This window comes from Acomys russatus, chromosome 14 (assembly GCF_903995435.1).
Source record: "Acomys russatus chromosome 14, mAcoRus1.1, whole genome shotgun sequence".
In the NCBI taxonomy this organism is placed as follows: domain Eukaryota; kingdom Metazoa; phylum Chordata; class Mammalia; order Rodentia; family Muridae; genus Acomys; species Acomys russatus.
In genome coordinates, this window is record NC_067150.1 from 31190321 (window position 1) to 31205535 (window position 15215).

Sequence of the window (15215 nt, forward strand, 5' to 3'; positions counted from 1 at the left end):
CTGACTTAATTTTCTATCTTCATAGAAGATTTTTAAAGACATAAGGACTTTCTTTACAACCATCATCATTACTCTTGGGACAGTTGGTAACACATGGCAAGAAGTCATTCTTGCAGGATCTTCTTAAATGCTGGGGACTATAGGGAATTTGTGAACTAATCAGTGCTTGTATTTCTAATAAATCCCAAACCTCAGGAGCATCCCATAAAAGCTCAATATCACACTCATGATTATAGGTACTGGGAGCTAGATGTGATCTGCTTTTGAACACTGATAAATTAGATGAATATTGATATTTCACTTGAGCCAAAAAATATCAATTCATCCAGACCTTAACATACCTTGTGTAAGAAAGGAGAAGGTATTTCTTTGAAAGTCTTAATACTGTTACGTGAAAAAGAAACCAAGCAATTTATAAGAATTTTAGTTTCTGTGGAAAGACCTAGGTAAGTACCCAGTTTCATTTATGACAGTAGTATGAGATCTCATAGAGGGACAGTTGGCATGAGAGTCATGCTCACTCACATGCAACATTTCTGCTTTACCTGCAAGATGCAAATGCTCATTTGAACTCTTGTGTACCTCTTTGTTGGCCTTGTTCTTCATCTTTACAGATTATCTTGAGACTGTATAGCTCAAAGCTAGTCACACTAGGCCTTTTTCATTAGAATAATGCTTTAGTAAAATACTTTTTTCTTTTTTTCAAATGTTTTATATCCCATTTGATAAGCACTGTTGAAGGCAGAAACATCAGTTTTCCCTGTTCTATGTTTTCTTTAAGCCTAATTTTCTGCAACTGAAGTAAAATTCTCAGATAAAGTACTCTTAGCTGGAATTGGTCTCTTGCTGTTTTAAGCCTGTCTAAGAAGAGCTCCACACTCAGGTTGTTTTTTGCAAGGGGACCCCATGCCCCTTTTTGGGCATTGCCTTTTCGGGAAAGCTTTAGAAACCTGGACCACCCTTCGACATCTAAAATGATTCATATTGCCAATCACTCATCCTCTCTGCTTTGTGGTTAGTTAGATGACAAATGTCTGTAAAATATCAACCATCTCTTATGGAAAACCTACTCAAGTTCATATAGACTCTGAAATTGTCCTAACCTGGATCACGAGATCAGAAATATATAATCATTCAGGGGTTCCAAGGAATGTAATGTCATAATGTAGGTAAAGCACACAGAATCCACATATAATATGTGAGGAAAAAAAGGGGGTAGGAAAAAGAGAAAAGATAAGAGAGGACTCAAGGATGGTAAGCATTGTTTCTAGCCATCATTTCTAAATGGAAGAAATATTGTACCCTGACAACACACTTTGTCATCTAAAATACTCCATGAGAAAAGCATTTCACCCTCAAAAGGGTAGACTGACTTCTGAGTCAGCCATAAACATGGGGTCTTTACATTATCAAATTACAGCCATTCCTTCAGCTCAATTGGAACTGGATTGTGATGTTCCTGGGGGAAGAAATGTAGCACATGCTTTTATTTGTTCAGATCCAGAGTCGAACCACTGTGGGCCTCAATTACTAAAAGGATCAAGATTATAGTATAGCATTCTTCTAGCAGGTTCAAGAACAAATGTTCCTGTCTTGTAATGATTGTCCATTGGTTTTAGGGGTTTCAGGAGTAATGGCTTTTTAGCTTATGATTAGGGTGCTAAGCAATTGACACACTTGAGAAATATTGAGTGAGAGGAAACTCTCCTTGTGAACTTTGAGGTAAGCAGTTGTGCCACAGGAGGCTGGGTTTCATCACAGTACAGTGGGGAAAACAGCTGTTTCCTGGGCTTTACCAACATAGCATGATCCAGGCTGGGTTGGATGAGTACACTTGGTTAAAGACAGCTTCCTTCTTGGAATGAGTCAATGACGTTCACATGTGTACATGTCTACCTTCCCTCCAGCTAGAGATTTACAAAGAGTATTTGCAATGCTGTGGGACTGAGTCTTCATTGTTTCCCTTTTTTTTTTTTTTTTTTTTTGGTGGGTACTTTGAAAATAACGGTATGTAATGAAACTGGAGAAACAGTGCTAGAATTTTCGATATCTTTTCCACTTTTTTCTCTTGATTTATTTTATTGAAATTTTGCTTTGTTGGTTCACTTCGCTTGTTTTGTACTTTTGAAAAAAGAGTTTAACAACAGATACAAGGCTAATACTCTACCCTATGTCACCACAACTTGAAGCAAAGCCACAGGAGTTCCTTCTCAGCTCTTTGAGTCGTGTTGTTAAATGCATGAGCAAACACACACAGAAGTTCTACTCTTCACCTGTCAGCAGATGTTTTTTTTTTTTTTTTCTCTCTCCTTGGGATAAATTTTATTTTGCTTCAAATTCCAGGAAGGATTTTTTTTAATTCATAAGGAAGCACTTTAATTTGTGATCAAAATTCTGAGCCAACCTGGAGAGAAATTAAAGGAGATACATTAGATGTTTCTGAAAAGAAGATGAAAACAATACATTGGCACTTCTCAAATCTCTCTTTGAAGCTTTGGTTGCATTCACAAGTGTGGTAAAGGTCTTCTGTGATGCAACTTTTAGTTTTTATATGAGATCAAGCATGTTCATTGTAGTGTGATAATAAACTAAAGTATTATTTTCTGTTTTCACAGATATCGACAAAGAATGGGCGCTGGGAATCATTCTGCAGCAGCTGTGTTTGTCTTGGTGGGATTAACACAGCAGTCAGAGCTCCTACTTCCTTTCTTCCTCCTGTTCCTGGCCATCTATGTCGTGACAGTGGTGGGGAACCTGGGAATGATCCTGCTCATCACAGTCAGCCCAGTGCTGCACACGCCCATGTACTATTTCCTCAGCAGCTTATCCTTTGTTGATCTCTGCTATTCCACTGTCATTACACCCAGAATGCTGGTGAACTTCCTTGAGAAGAAAAATTTGATTTTCTACTCCGAGTGTATGGCCCAGCTCTTTTTCTTTGTGATCCTTGTGGTGGCTGAAGGTTACCTCCTGACTGCTATGGCATATGATCGTTATGTGGCCATCTGCAGACCATTGCTGTATAACGTGATCATGTCCTCTAGACTCTGTGCACTGTTAGTGCTCATTGCCTTCATCCTAGGCCTTTTCTCTGCTGTGGCTCACACAAGTGCTATGATGAAACTGAGCTTCTGTAAATCTCACATTATAAGCCATTACTTCTGTGATGTTTTTCCCCTCCTCAACCTCTCCTGTTCTAACACACACCTCAATGAGCTTCTCCTATTTATCGTGCAGGGATTAACACCTTGGTACCCACCCTAGCTGTTGCCGTCTCCTATGTTTTCGTCTTCTGTAGCATCCTTCACATTAAGTCATCAAAGGGCAGATCCAAAGCCTTTGGAACTTGCAGCTCTCATCTCATGGCTGTGGGGATCTTCTTTGGGTCTATCACCTTCATGTATTTTAAGCCTCCTTCAAGTAACTCTCTAGAGGAAGAGAGGGTGTCCTCTGTGTTCTATACCACAGTGATCCCCATGCTGAACCCACTAATATATAGTTTGAGGAACAAAGACATGAAGAAAGCATTGGGTATATTCTTGATAGGAAGATAAGTTTTACTTTAGGCAAATGATAGATGGAAAAATAAGTTGTTCTCATGAAAATATGATCTTTGTATTCATTTTAATTTCTCTCTTGAAATATATAGCATATCTATGTTTGTGGTACTGAGGTTACTCTCAGGGCATCCTATATGTTAGACCAGAACTATACAACAGGGCTATATACTATCCATATTTAAAAAAAAAAACTTTACCATGTATTGTTGATTCGATTTTCCAATAAAATAGAGAATGATTTTGTAAAGCTGATATTGCTTTGACAGAAAACTACTTTCTTTTATATAAATTAAATAGTATGTCATATTTTGCTCTAACCTGAGTCTTCTTATCCTAATATTCAATAGCTGATTATTTAAACCTTTCTATGTTTGGAGTACAACAGCATGGAGTGTGGTCCCATGAATCCATTTCACAATCCATGAATAACTTTGAGTGGCTCTGTCTTATGCAGGCACAGTAGAAATAGGCACAACATTTTAAAATTCATGATTAGGATAACTGTTTCATGTTTGTTTTACATAATTTCACTGATTTTTCTCCCTAATAGCTCTTACAGTCCCTCCTTCCCCCTCATCTGCAATATTTTTGTCCTTAAAGGGGACAATAAAGCAAATGCCTTGTTTAGGCTTCAGGATTTATCTATTATTTATTCTAGGTATCTTATATAGCCAGGAGTCTCTGTTTACCACTGTTTAGTGTAAATGAAATCTTCTCTCATTAGTGTCAAAAATACATTTCACCTAAGGGTGTAAACATGAATATTTAGATAGTATTTTGGAATTATGTCTATATGGATAGTCATTAGTCGTATTTTCCATACAGAACTGATATACAGACTAATGATAGAATCTGGGAGGTGGGGATCCACTATCTTCATTATCTTGCCTCTATGCCCACGAGACTCCAAAGCATAATTCTAACCCCACAGCCACAGGTGCACCCAGCCATAACCAGGGAACAGAAACATGATGTGAAAAGGAGCTTAATAGGAAAAGGGGGAGTACACAGGAGAAGGAGGGGAGTGAGAGGGGTTGGAGCTAAAAACAATCCAAATGTAAATTGCATCATACACATGTATATAACTGTTAAAATACAAATTCTACATTATGTTTCAAAAAAAGCTGAAATGTGAGAGGTAGGGTGCTGCTTATGAATATTTAATGTTTTTAAATATGGAGCTATACTGTAGATTCATCTGTTATTCCTTGAGAAGACAAGACAAATGCACAAGAAAATAAAAAGAAACACAAGAACAAATCGTTGCAAAAAAATATTGGCTGTTTCATTCTGCAGCTTCTGCTCAATGTGATTAAATTGTTTTTTCTATTCAGAGTAGTCACTGTCCTTGATTTCCATTTGGTCCTGACCCTTATTAGTCAATAGCTCCTTGGACTAAGACAAAGAAAAGGAAGTGAGTACCCATTCTATCATGATTTATTATTAAGTATAAATTATTATTCAATTAGCTGCAATATAAGAAAACCCCAAGAAGTTTAAGAATGAGGAAAGAAGGAATACAGTTATTTTTTAATCGAAGACAATATAATAGCTTACTCCCAAATCCCTAAAGAATCAGGAATAAAACTAACCTAAGACTTCAGTAAAGAATCAGGAGGTAAATTAACACCCAGAATTCAGTAGTAAATTTATTGTAGCTGCAAGACATAAACCCCTCTGTGAACCAATGATAAAATGACAGACTATATGTGCATGTACTGAACAAGAAGAGTGAAGAACTTATCTGAGGGAAATTCTTAAATACTCCCCAGAGATCCAGAAGTAGACTTGAATAAGTAAAAATGTAATATTTGAAAAGAATAACTCATCATTCAAATATACTAGTTTCTGCAATTAATTTACACATTTTTATTGTTCTAGACTTTTTTTTTAAATGTTAGAGGAATATTATCACACACACACACACACACACTTATGCAGGGGAAGTAAAAGTACATGAAACTGCACATATGTAAGAAGAAAGATGGATTGATTTTGACACATTTATAAATTTTAGACCTATTGATTGCTGCAGTCAAAATATCACACAGTTGATTATGCTTCAGACGCCTATTTTGACCTCAGCCCTTAGACAACAGCAGATTTTCCTATTATCAGACCCAATTGGTGATTTCTATCATCTCATGTAAGCACACATTTTATTAATTTATGCTAAGCTTTTTTTATCCAAAATAACATTTAGATACTTATTTATAAATCCATTTTAATTGTTTAGAATAGTTTTGTATGGACTTATCACAGTCTATTCACTTAGTTATTGGTGATCATGCAGGGTATTTTATTCTATTGCAAATAAAGTTTCTATTAGTTCCATAATGTTATGATCATATATATAATTTAATTTAAAGAAATCTCCAGATAAAAGATTTGTAAATTATGTTAAGTGAGCTCTAAGTAATTTATCGCACTGCTAAACTGTCTGTGAACGAAGTAATTTAACGTTTTAACGTTTATTTATGAATAGGAGTTGTAGTGGGTCTGTTTTTAAAGCCTAACTTAATTTCATTTTATAATTTTAATTCTACCAATTTTAATGTATGCATATTTTATGTTTTTAATTTGCTTTCCTTGGTGATAATGATTCTAAATGTATTTAATTGTGCTTACTGTTCATTTATTTCATTCTATCAGTTGTGCTATTATACATAAAACTGAGTAATAATGCAATCGGGGGGGTTCACTCAAAGACCCCACTCATATCTGCTGAACTATTGTCTATTGATAATTTGTTATGACTAAGAACAATTATGATTTATTCATTTGTATTAATGAATAAATATGCTACTTGTAACATGAGTGACTCTTATATTACAAGAGATATGTTATTATTCAGATTAGAAAATTTTATATAAGAATGCTTATTTTTAAAAAATTGGGACCTAGTTTACAGGCTTGATGAATCACAAAGCCTTAATGTAAATTTATAAGAAAGAATTTTTAACAAAAATTTTAAAAACATTTTAAAAGATTTTATTTATTTTATGTATATGAGTGTGTGCAAACAAACAAACAAATAAATAACTAAATAAAATGCACGGTCTCTACCTGTCTATCACTGATTCACACAGGAGGAAAGGAAATCTATAGGAGGATGCACAGGTGACAAATCAACTGCAGTTTGGACTTGGTATGATCATTTAGGTGTGCTGATGATCCCAATTCCAAATTCGTATTTTCTAGAAAGAAAAACCAACAGAATCCGTCTTTCATTCACCAGATGTCCCTGTCTACTATGTCTCAATTCTCTTTCATATCTCCTGGTATGAGACCATTACACAATGGTTTTCCAGGTAGCTGAAGATATCAGTACATTGTTCCATCTGTAATAGCATGATTGGGTCCCACCCAGGAGTAAGTTTTGCAACACATGACTTAGTTATGTTTCAGAAGTCACAAATGGATGGTAAAGCCATGTGATTGAAACACTTCCATTTCTATCAAGAACCCCAAGACTTTGAAATAAAAGTGCGCTTATTCAGGGTGATAATTAGAAAAATCAAATGTTGACAAAGAAGCAGTAGACTGAGGGAGAAGTAAAAGGAAAGTTGTAGAGATAAGAGCATAGGTCAGGCAAAGTAAAAGAAAATTCCATGTAATTTGCCCATTGGAGAGAGACAGTCCTTGCTGACAAAACAATTTATTTGTTCACCTTGAATAATTTCCGTCTTATCTCCAAGTCTTCAAAGCAGTGGTGATATCTATGTTACCCATTGCACAGAAAAGAATAGCTTTGAAGAAGCTATAGTTTCATTAAAGTATGAGGTTCTAAGCCTTTCTCTGTTACTTTTTAGACATACTAGGTACTTGCTGAATCAGTTTATTCAGAGAACATTTTACTTCCTTATTTCTCAAGCTATAAATCAAAGGATTCAGCATAGGTGTAACCAGGTTATTCAAGACCTGAACGGCTGCATTAAGCCAGGGATTGGGGGTGGGCTGGAGGTATATGAGGACCACTGGCATAAAGGCGAGGAGGATGGCGGTGAGGTGGGCACTGCAGGTGGAGAAGGCTCTATGCCGCCCCTCAGCAGAGCGGATCTGCAGAATGGAGCAGAGGATACAGCTGTAGGAGGTAAGGATGAGGAGGAAGCAGCTGAGAGGCATCAGGCCCACACTGATGAGCCCTACCATCTCTAGAACTGATGTGTCCGCACAAGCCAGTTTTAGCATGACAGGAATATCACAGAAGTAATAGTCTACCTGATTAGGACCACAGTAGGGCAACTGGAAGGTGAGAGTGGTCAGAAAGGTAGCCTGAATACAGCCAAAAAATGATGTCCCTATAGCCAGTACACCACACACTTTGTAGTTCATGATTATTGAGTACCGTAGTGGGTAGCATATGGCAACAAAGCGATCATAGGCCATCACTGTGTACAGGAAACACTCAGTACAACCCAGGAAATGATAGAAGAAGAGCTGGCACACACAGCCTGCATAGGAGATGGCTCTGCTATTTCCTGAGAGGTAGAACAGCATCTTGGGAGAGCTCACAGAAGGGAAAAATATGTCACACACTGAGAGCTGGCACAGGAAGAAATACATGGGTGTGTGAAGCCGAGTGGAGGAGACAATTGCAAGAAATATGAGCAAGTTTCCCACTAGCGTGAAGATGTAGAAAGACAAAAACAGGACAAAGAGCATGGTCTCCAGACCCTCTGTGTGCGGGATGCCCAGCAGGACAAATTGGGACACTACTGAGAGATTCCTCATAGCTTTGAGAATGACTAACTTCAAACCAGAATACTGACATCCAAGACACAAACATTGAATCCAAACCAGGAGTTTCTCACATGTATATGTTTTTTTATTTTGTTTTGTTGTTGTTGTTGTTGATGATGATGATGATGTTTAACAAACACTCTTATGTTTTAGAGGCAGACCTACATTGAGGGAAAAAATGAAGACAATACAAGTTTATTAGTATAATTGAGGACTTTAAATTTTTGATGAGTTGTATTAAGTTCAACCTTGATTTGAACTTTATTTATATAAAAATAGCTTTGCCAAGTATTATATTTAAGATTTTAGACAGAAAACAATTTTATTAAGGACTTTGCTAAGCAAAAGAAAGCCAGCATTGAAAAAGCAATAAATTTCCCCAAACACCCTATTTATAAAAGAGATTCTGCTTCTTAACTCCTCTTGCTGTCTGGCTTAGTTGGAAGGTGAGTTAAAGTACCAGGACTGAAATTCTGTTGGTGGAGCTTCTGAAATAAGTCCTCCTTAAGGCAGAGCACACCAAGTGGGAGGATCAGTCCTCCTTAAGGCAGAGCACACCAAGTGGAAGGATCAGTCCTCCTTAAGGCAGAGCACGCCGCCAAGGGGCTACATTTGAATTGGAAAAAGAGCAAGGGGAGGACATAATGAAGGATTAAAGGGTGGAAAGAAAAAAGAAGTGGCAGCTTAATTATATTATAATCTCAAAAGTAAAAGAATTAAATAAATTATAGTATCATGTCATGATTGTTCAGGATAATCAAACTACAATATATAATGTAATCAATATTTTCACCAAGATACCTGATGCAATAGATCTTTGTCTAAAGAAACTGTTGGAAAAAAAGTTTCATTTCTCAGTTTCCTTTCCCATACTTCCTTATGCTCTCCCTTTCTTTCTTCTCCCTGCTTTTTTCCAAAAGGGCTCATGACAACTCTTATGAGTTTTGAAAACATGTGTGAACAGCATAAAACCCAAAATTTGTGGATAAACATTTTGACAGAGAATCCTTACATTAACCCATTCTCTCTCTCTCTCTCTCTCTCTCTCTCTCTCTCTCTCTCTCTCTCTCTCTCTCTCTCTCTCTCTCTCCTTCTCTCACTTTCTTTCTCTCTCTCCATGTGTGTATGTGTGTTGGTGGAGTGTGTTTTTCTACAGTCAAGGAAATTATGAAAGCAAACAAAGCCAGACTTGCTCCTTGGTATTATGTGTATAGAATGAAAGTAAGCATCATCACACAGATGTGGACAACTCAAACCACTTGTCTCATGTTTAACCTTGGAAGCAAACCAAAATAGAGCCCAGTAAAGACTTTACAGATATTTCTGGAAGCATTACATATAAAGTCAAACAGGAGGAACTGCTTGTCTGATATTTGCAGTTTTGATTCACATAAAAAAGCAAATGCAAGTCAATAGTGTCCAGAAAATTTCAACACAATCCAGAATCTAAATAAATATCTAGAGTTGGAAAAAATAGTACTTTCATAGATTGGAAAAATCAGTTTGATAGAGAAAAATCTGTTTTCAAACTAAATTATACAACCAACTCAATGCCAATTTGAAACATTAAAATTTTAATGATAATAAAATCTCATTCTATAGCTTGCATTAAAACAAAAGCTAGTAGTAGGCAGTTTTTCTTAACTTTTATTCTAATTAAATACAATTAATCATTTCTCCATTTAATATACAAAATAAGGTGGTAAAGCTCAAAATACTGATTTTAATACTTACTTTACCATTGCTTTATTGAATTCACATGCATTATTGAAGGTAGGAACATATCTCAACAGGACCAAGTAGAGAGTTCAGAACATGGACTCTTGAATATATGATTAATTTATTTTTATCAAACTGTACAAAAGAAGCCCAAGAATAGTCTTCTCCATATTAATTATGTAATAACTGAGCAATTATATAGAAAATACAAAATAAAAAGTCAATTATTCTAGATAACAACTTATACAAAGTTATACTTACATATATCATGGTTTATAAGCAAATTTTGAATAAATACTTTTTCAACATATTAAAATGACATTTTCCTGTTACCTTAGTTTTCAGGCATCACAATTAGAATTTATGATTCTTTTCAAATAAAACAAACTAAATTATATGAAAAATAAAATTTTCTATGTTCAAATCATGAAAGATAGCAAAAACCAAACCCAAACAAACAAACAACCCCCCCCCAAAAAACATACCAAGCAGTTATGGCAACAGGAGACTAAAGAGAAAAACAAATAAAATGCAGTGGGTGATTTCTGGAGTTCCCTGACAACATAGTAGTTCATTAGATGACAATGAAGAAAATTAAAAATTTTATCAGTAGGCGGTGATGCTTGTAATAGCATTGATGTATTAACAATAAATAAAGGTAGCAAACTATAAAGCAGAATACATGGTGACATCAAGATACTCTAGCACTGGATATTAGTAAATTGTATTATTCTTGTAGACATAAGTCTAAAATTGCTTGAAATTGAAAGCTAGTAAATTCAAAATTCTATAATACTTCTTTACAAAAAAAATTTAGTTAACCTTGAGAAAAAATGTTTACACATTATATATCCAACAAGAAATTGTATCCATCATTTTTTTTTAATGCAAACCAAAAAAAGGCAGGTAATCTCTCTAGCTCAAGAAAATCACACAACTGATTTGAAATACTTTTTCAGCAAAACTTTTAAATAAATTGTAGACATATCTTCAACATCGTAAACCAAAAGAAAATCAAGTTAAATCATGATGGGACCCTAATATACAGTTATAATTTTTAGCTTATCATATAAATGCCACAGAATATATAAATCACCACTTTTACATGCTTATGAGAGAGAAAAATACTTTATTAAAACCTGCATCTAAGAAAATTCTTCTGTACTCTTCTTAATTAAAACCATTTTTTTAAAAAATAAAACATTTTTAAAGATCTGAGTATTCAGAAGCATCTGCTTTTAGATGCCACTTATTCAGTGAATAAGTAGTAAAGTGTCCTTAGTGAAAAGAAAAGAAAGATAGAAACACTTTTTCTGCCTGATCGATTTCTTCCGGGTGGACTCCTTCCCTGTGCTCAGAATTACATCCAGCATGTAAGCTTGCTAGGTTAGTGCTCTATCACTGAGCTATATGCCAGACCCTGGGTTTTCTAAGATAGATGGTATCTCACCAGCTCGGGCTGACCTTGAACTTACTATGGCACTTTAACTGATGATGTCCAACCCAATCCTTGCAAGAATATTGGAAGTGGAGATGCTTCCCACTTTATGAAGCATGGGTTTTACAGTATTTTAAAGATAACCCAAGTCATCTTTTTTAGTACTTAGAAGAACTCAGTATCTTCTAGTCTCGGAGTCTGAGGTTTGGTGTTTGTACGATGCTCATGGCATGTGCATGCTAACATGTTTTGAATACATTTATTACCCCCTAAGTCATTTCTCTCAGATGCCCTTGGGGAGTTTTCATAATTTAGTCATTGGTAGTCCCAAGGGACCAATTAGATTTAACTTTACTACACTCTTAATCAAGACTCAAACAATAGAGCTTTGTAAATAGAAATGACAAGATCTTTTTCCAATGTGCCAGCCTGTGTGATGAGAGTAATTTCAGACTGGATGCTTCTTGAAAACTTTTTTCTGCTGCGTCTTTCATGTCAAGGTCTTTGCCTGTGGTAACACTCCTAAGCCTTCACTCCAATTCTACAAATGTTTCAGGGATTCTCTGGCCTTCTAAAAATGCACATTTCTATTAAAACAGAACTTAATGAATAGGAGACAAACATTCAGTCACCTTATGTGCCCTTCCAGTAAGGCTTTAAAAAGAATTTTAATACAGTATATTAAAAGAAAAATTATAATTCAGTAATGCAGATGTACAGTCCCATGTAGATATGATTTCATTTAAAATCACTAGTGAGTATTCATAAGGTATGAAGGTGTTTTTCTTAAGTTCAGTGATTATTTTCTCAATTAATTCAAAGCACCTCATTTAGAGGAGAGGAAGATAAATCACAGACGCTCAATAACTCAAGCACACAATCAGGGACCGAGCTAAACCAGGTCTCATTGCAGAACCAAGGCCCCTCAACCTTTGGTCCCAATAAATGTTATGATTGCCTGATGTGAACGCTGCATTCTGATACCTGAGACACTAACAAAAGTTTCAGTGAAGTAAGCAGGAAATCATGTACATTTGCTTATAGCTTCCACTGTATTGTAGCATAGTAAGGAAAAAAAGAAACCTCAATGAAATATGGTGCAAAGGAGTGAGTCTAATGGTGGTGTAAGCATCTAAGCACTTTCAGAGGGCATTCTTTCACAGGTATAAAGGGGGAGATTCTTATTTGAAATGAAAATTTCCTGGGTTCATGTACTTTGTCTTAGTTCAGAGATTGCTTTATTTTATTACATATATCACATATTTAAATATATGTTAGTAAGGAGCAATGCTTTTGTCTATATATCCAATGATTAATCATTAGTAAAATAATAATGATTTTTCTTTATGGAGAGGTTTTTATCACTCTATGCATATCCCATGGAGAAGTCCACAGCTAAACCACGTTCATTTAGGATGGTCTATATATATATATATATCTTGTTTAAAAAACAAGGAACAAAAGTAAAGTTATATTGAAAAATACAACCTGATATTGAACCTAATGCTTTATATACATTAATACTTTCACTGTATATATCTGTTAAATTTTTTTTTGCATCTTTATCACCACCTCCCTCTTTTTTCCTCACCCTCTTAGCTCCCTTATCCACTCCTCATGAGTTTCTCTTCAGAAAATAGAATGACTCCCATTAATGCCAACCATCCATGGACTATCAAGCTGTAGTAAAACTAAGCACCTCCTTTCCTATTAAGGCTGAAGAAGGTAGTCCAGTAGAAAGGAAGTGTCCCTAAATCAGGCAACAGAGTCAGAGAGAGGCCTGCCTCTACCATTAGGAGTTACACAAGAAGACCAAGCTAAATAACTGTAACATATGTGTAGAGGGCATATGTGAGTTCCATACAGGTTCTCTGGTTGTCAATTCAGTCCCTGTAAATACCTATGAGCCCAGCTTAGTTGATTCTGTGGGTATTCCTGTGCTGTCTTTGGCCCATCTGGCTTCTATACTCCTTCTTCCTCCTTTTTCACAGGATTCCTTGAACTCTGCCTAGTGTTTGACTCTGAGCCCCTGCATCTGTTTCCATCAGTTCCTGGGTGAAGTCCTTCCAATGACAATTGGACTATACAGGCGGTAAACATTAAATTCCTACCCAGATCTAGCCAATGGTCAGAACATTCTCCACAGTTGAGTGGAGAGTGGGATATGACTTTCTCACATACTCTGGTGCCTCACATTTGACCATGTCCCCTGGAGGGGGAGACCTGGTGGCACTCAGAGGAAGGACAGCAGGTTGCCAAGAAGAGACTTGATACCCTATGGGCACATACAGGGGGAGGTAATCCCCCTCAGGAACAGTCATAGGGGAGGGGAATAATGGGAAAATGGGAGGGAGGGAAGAATGGGAGGATGCAAGGGATGGGATAAACATTGAGATGTAATAAGAATAAATTAATAAAAAAACAACAAAAAAAAGAATCTATGAAGATAGCAGAATATCATTAGGAATTATTTTATTAACTTTTTTTTTTCAGTTGTATTGGTTCTAGTCCAGGTATTTGGAATATGCAGCCTCTGGGTCTTGGTTTTCCAGATAGTCTCTGTGGTAGGCTCCACTTTATGACATGGATCTCAAGATGGACCAGTAGATGGTTGGTCACTCTTACAATTTCTGCGTTACCTTTATTTCAGTACATTTGGTAGGCAGGACAAATTGTAGGTTGAAAATTTTGTGGCTAGGTTGGTATACCAAATGCTTCCACTGGAAATCTTGCCAGGACAGCAATTCTAAACTGTAAACAAGGACTTCCTGGAGGTCTAGTGTGGCCAATTCTTTAATGATAAGCTATGAGCGTGCTCAGTTACATCAGAGTGTCCACACTTGTTTTGCTCCAGTAGATGAAGTTTTCACAGAACTTTTTAAAAAGCTCTCTTGTTTCCACCAGGGAGAGAAAGCACCAAAACACTTAAAAGGGACACCAAACCCTTTTATCTTTGAAAGTCTGACCTCAGGAGACTGTTTATTTAGCCATTTACATTTTGGACTTTCTCACAGCCCAGCAGTAAGTACTCTTACCCACTTCACCATCTCTCTAACCCCTATACTTCATATTCTTATTTTATCTAACAGATAACATCTTGTACAAAAATATTTGTAATAGCAATGCATTTAACTATCAATATATGTATGCATACACAAATGAGTTGTAGAAATGCAAGACTAATCCATCTTTAAATTTTAAGCAGTACATTAATTATGTCATTAGTAGTTGGTTCACCTCTATTAGTTATGATCTACTCAGCCATGGGTTTGTAACTCAGAAACTCAGAATGGTGCTGGGAATGACTTTTATCTTATAGTGAAGACCGTAAATCCAATTACTGCTTACCCCCATAACACTCTTGTCACTAATACAACATTGGACAAAGCTTTCTAGGGAAATCAAGGATCACAACTAAGCAAGACTGCTGATTTTTCTACTGCAGTAGAATGAATAGAACCCTGGCAATATGAAAGCTAGACAGTAGGGTTGACACTTTCAGTTTGATACCAGCATGGCTTCTCCATACCCTATCACTCAAGTATGTGATATCTTCAGCAATAAGGTCATATCATCAAGACCTCGATGATAATTTTTAGTTATGGTTCCTACTGCTGATATAAAACATGATAACCAACTTGAAATTGCTGATGATTTTAATAACTTCAGACCACCATCGTCCTTATTATTTAAATTGCTTTGAAAATCTTTGATGTTTGTGATTCCTGATAGCCTTTAACACTATTGTGTACCAA

General features: G+C 36.0%; 2 protein-coding genes across 2 annotated transcripts; one reads left to right on the forward strand and one right to left on the reverse strand.

The window, feature by feature from the left end:
- The first annotated feature begins 2628 nt into the window (after positions 1 to 2628).
- On the forward strand, positions 2629 to 3554 carry LOC127198319 (olfactory receptor 8D1-like). Its single transcript, XM_051156215.1, is given in 2 exon segments — positions 2629 to 3229; positions 3232 to 3554. Coding segments are annotated over 2 exon segments (924 nt in total).
- A 3807-nt stretch (positions 3555 to 7361) lies between these two features.
- On the reverse strand, positions 7362 to 8294 carry LOC127198316 (olfactory receptor 149-like). The gene has a single exon (XM_051156212.1). The coding sequence runs from the start codon at positions 8292 to 8294 to the stop codon at positions 7362 to 7364; it is 933 nt and encodes a 310-aa protein (XP_051012169.1).
- Positions 8295 to 15215: the final 6921 nt, after the last annotated feature.

Bases quoted from the DNA above. Each gene is read 5' to 3' on its own strand.
- LOC127198316 (XM_051156212.1), bottom strand. From the start codon at position 8,294: ATGAGGAATCTCTCAGTAGTGTCCCAATTTGTCCTGCTGGGCATCCCG.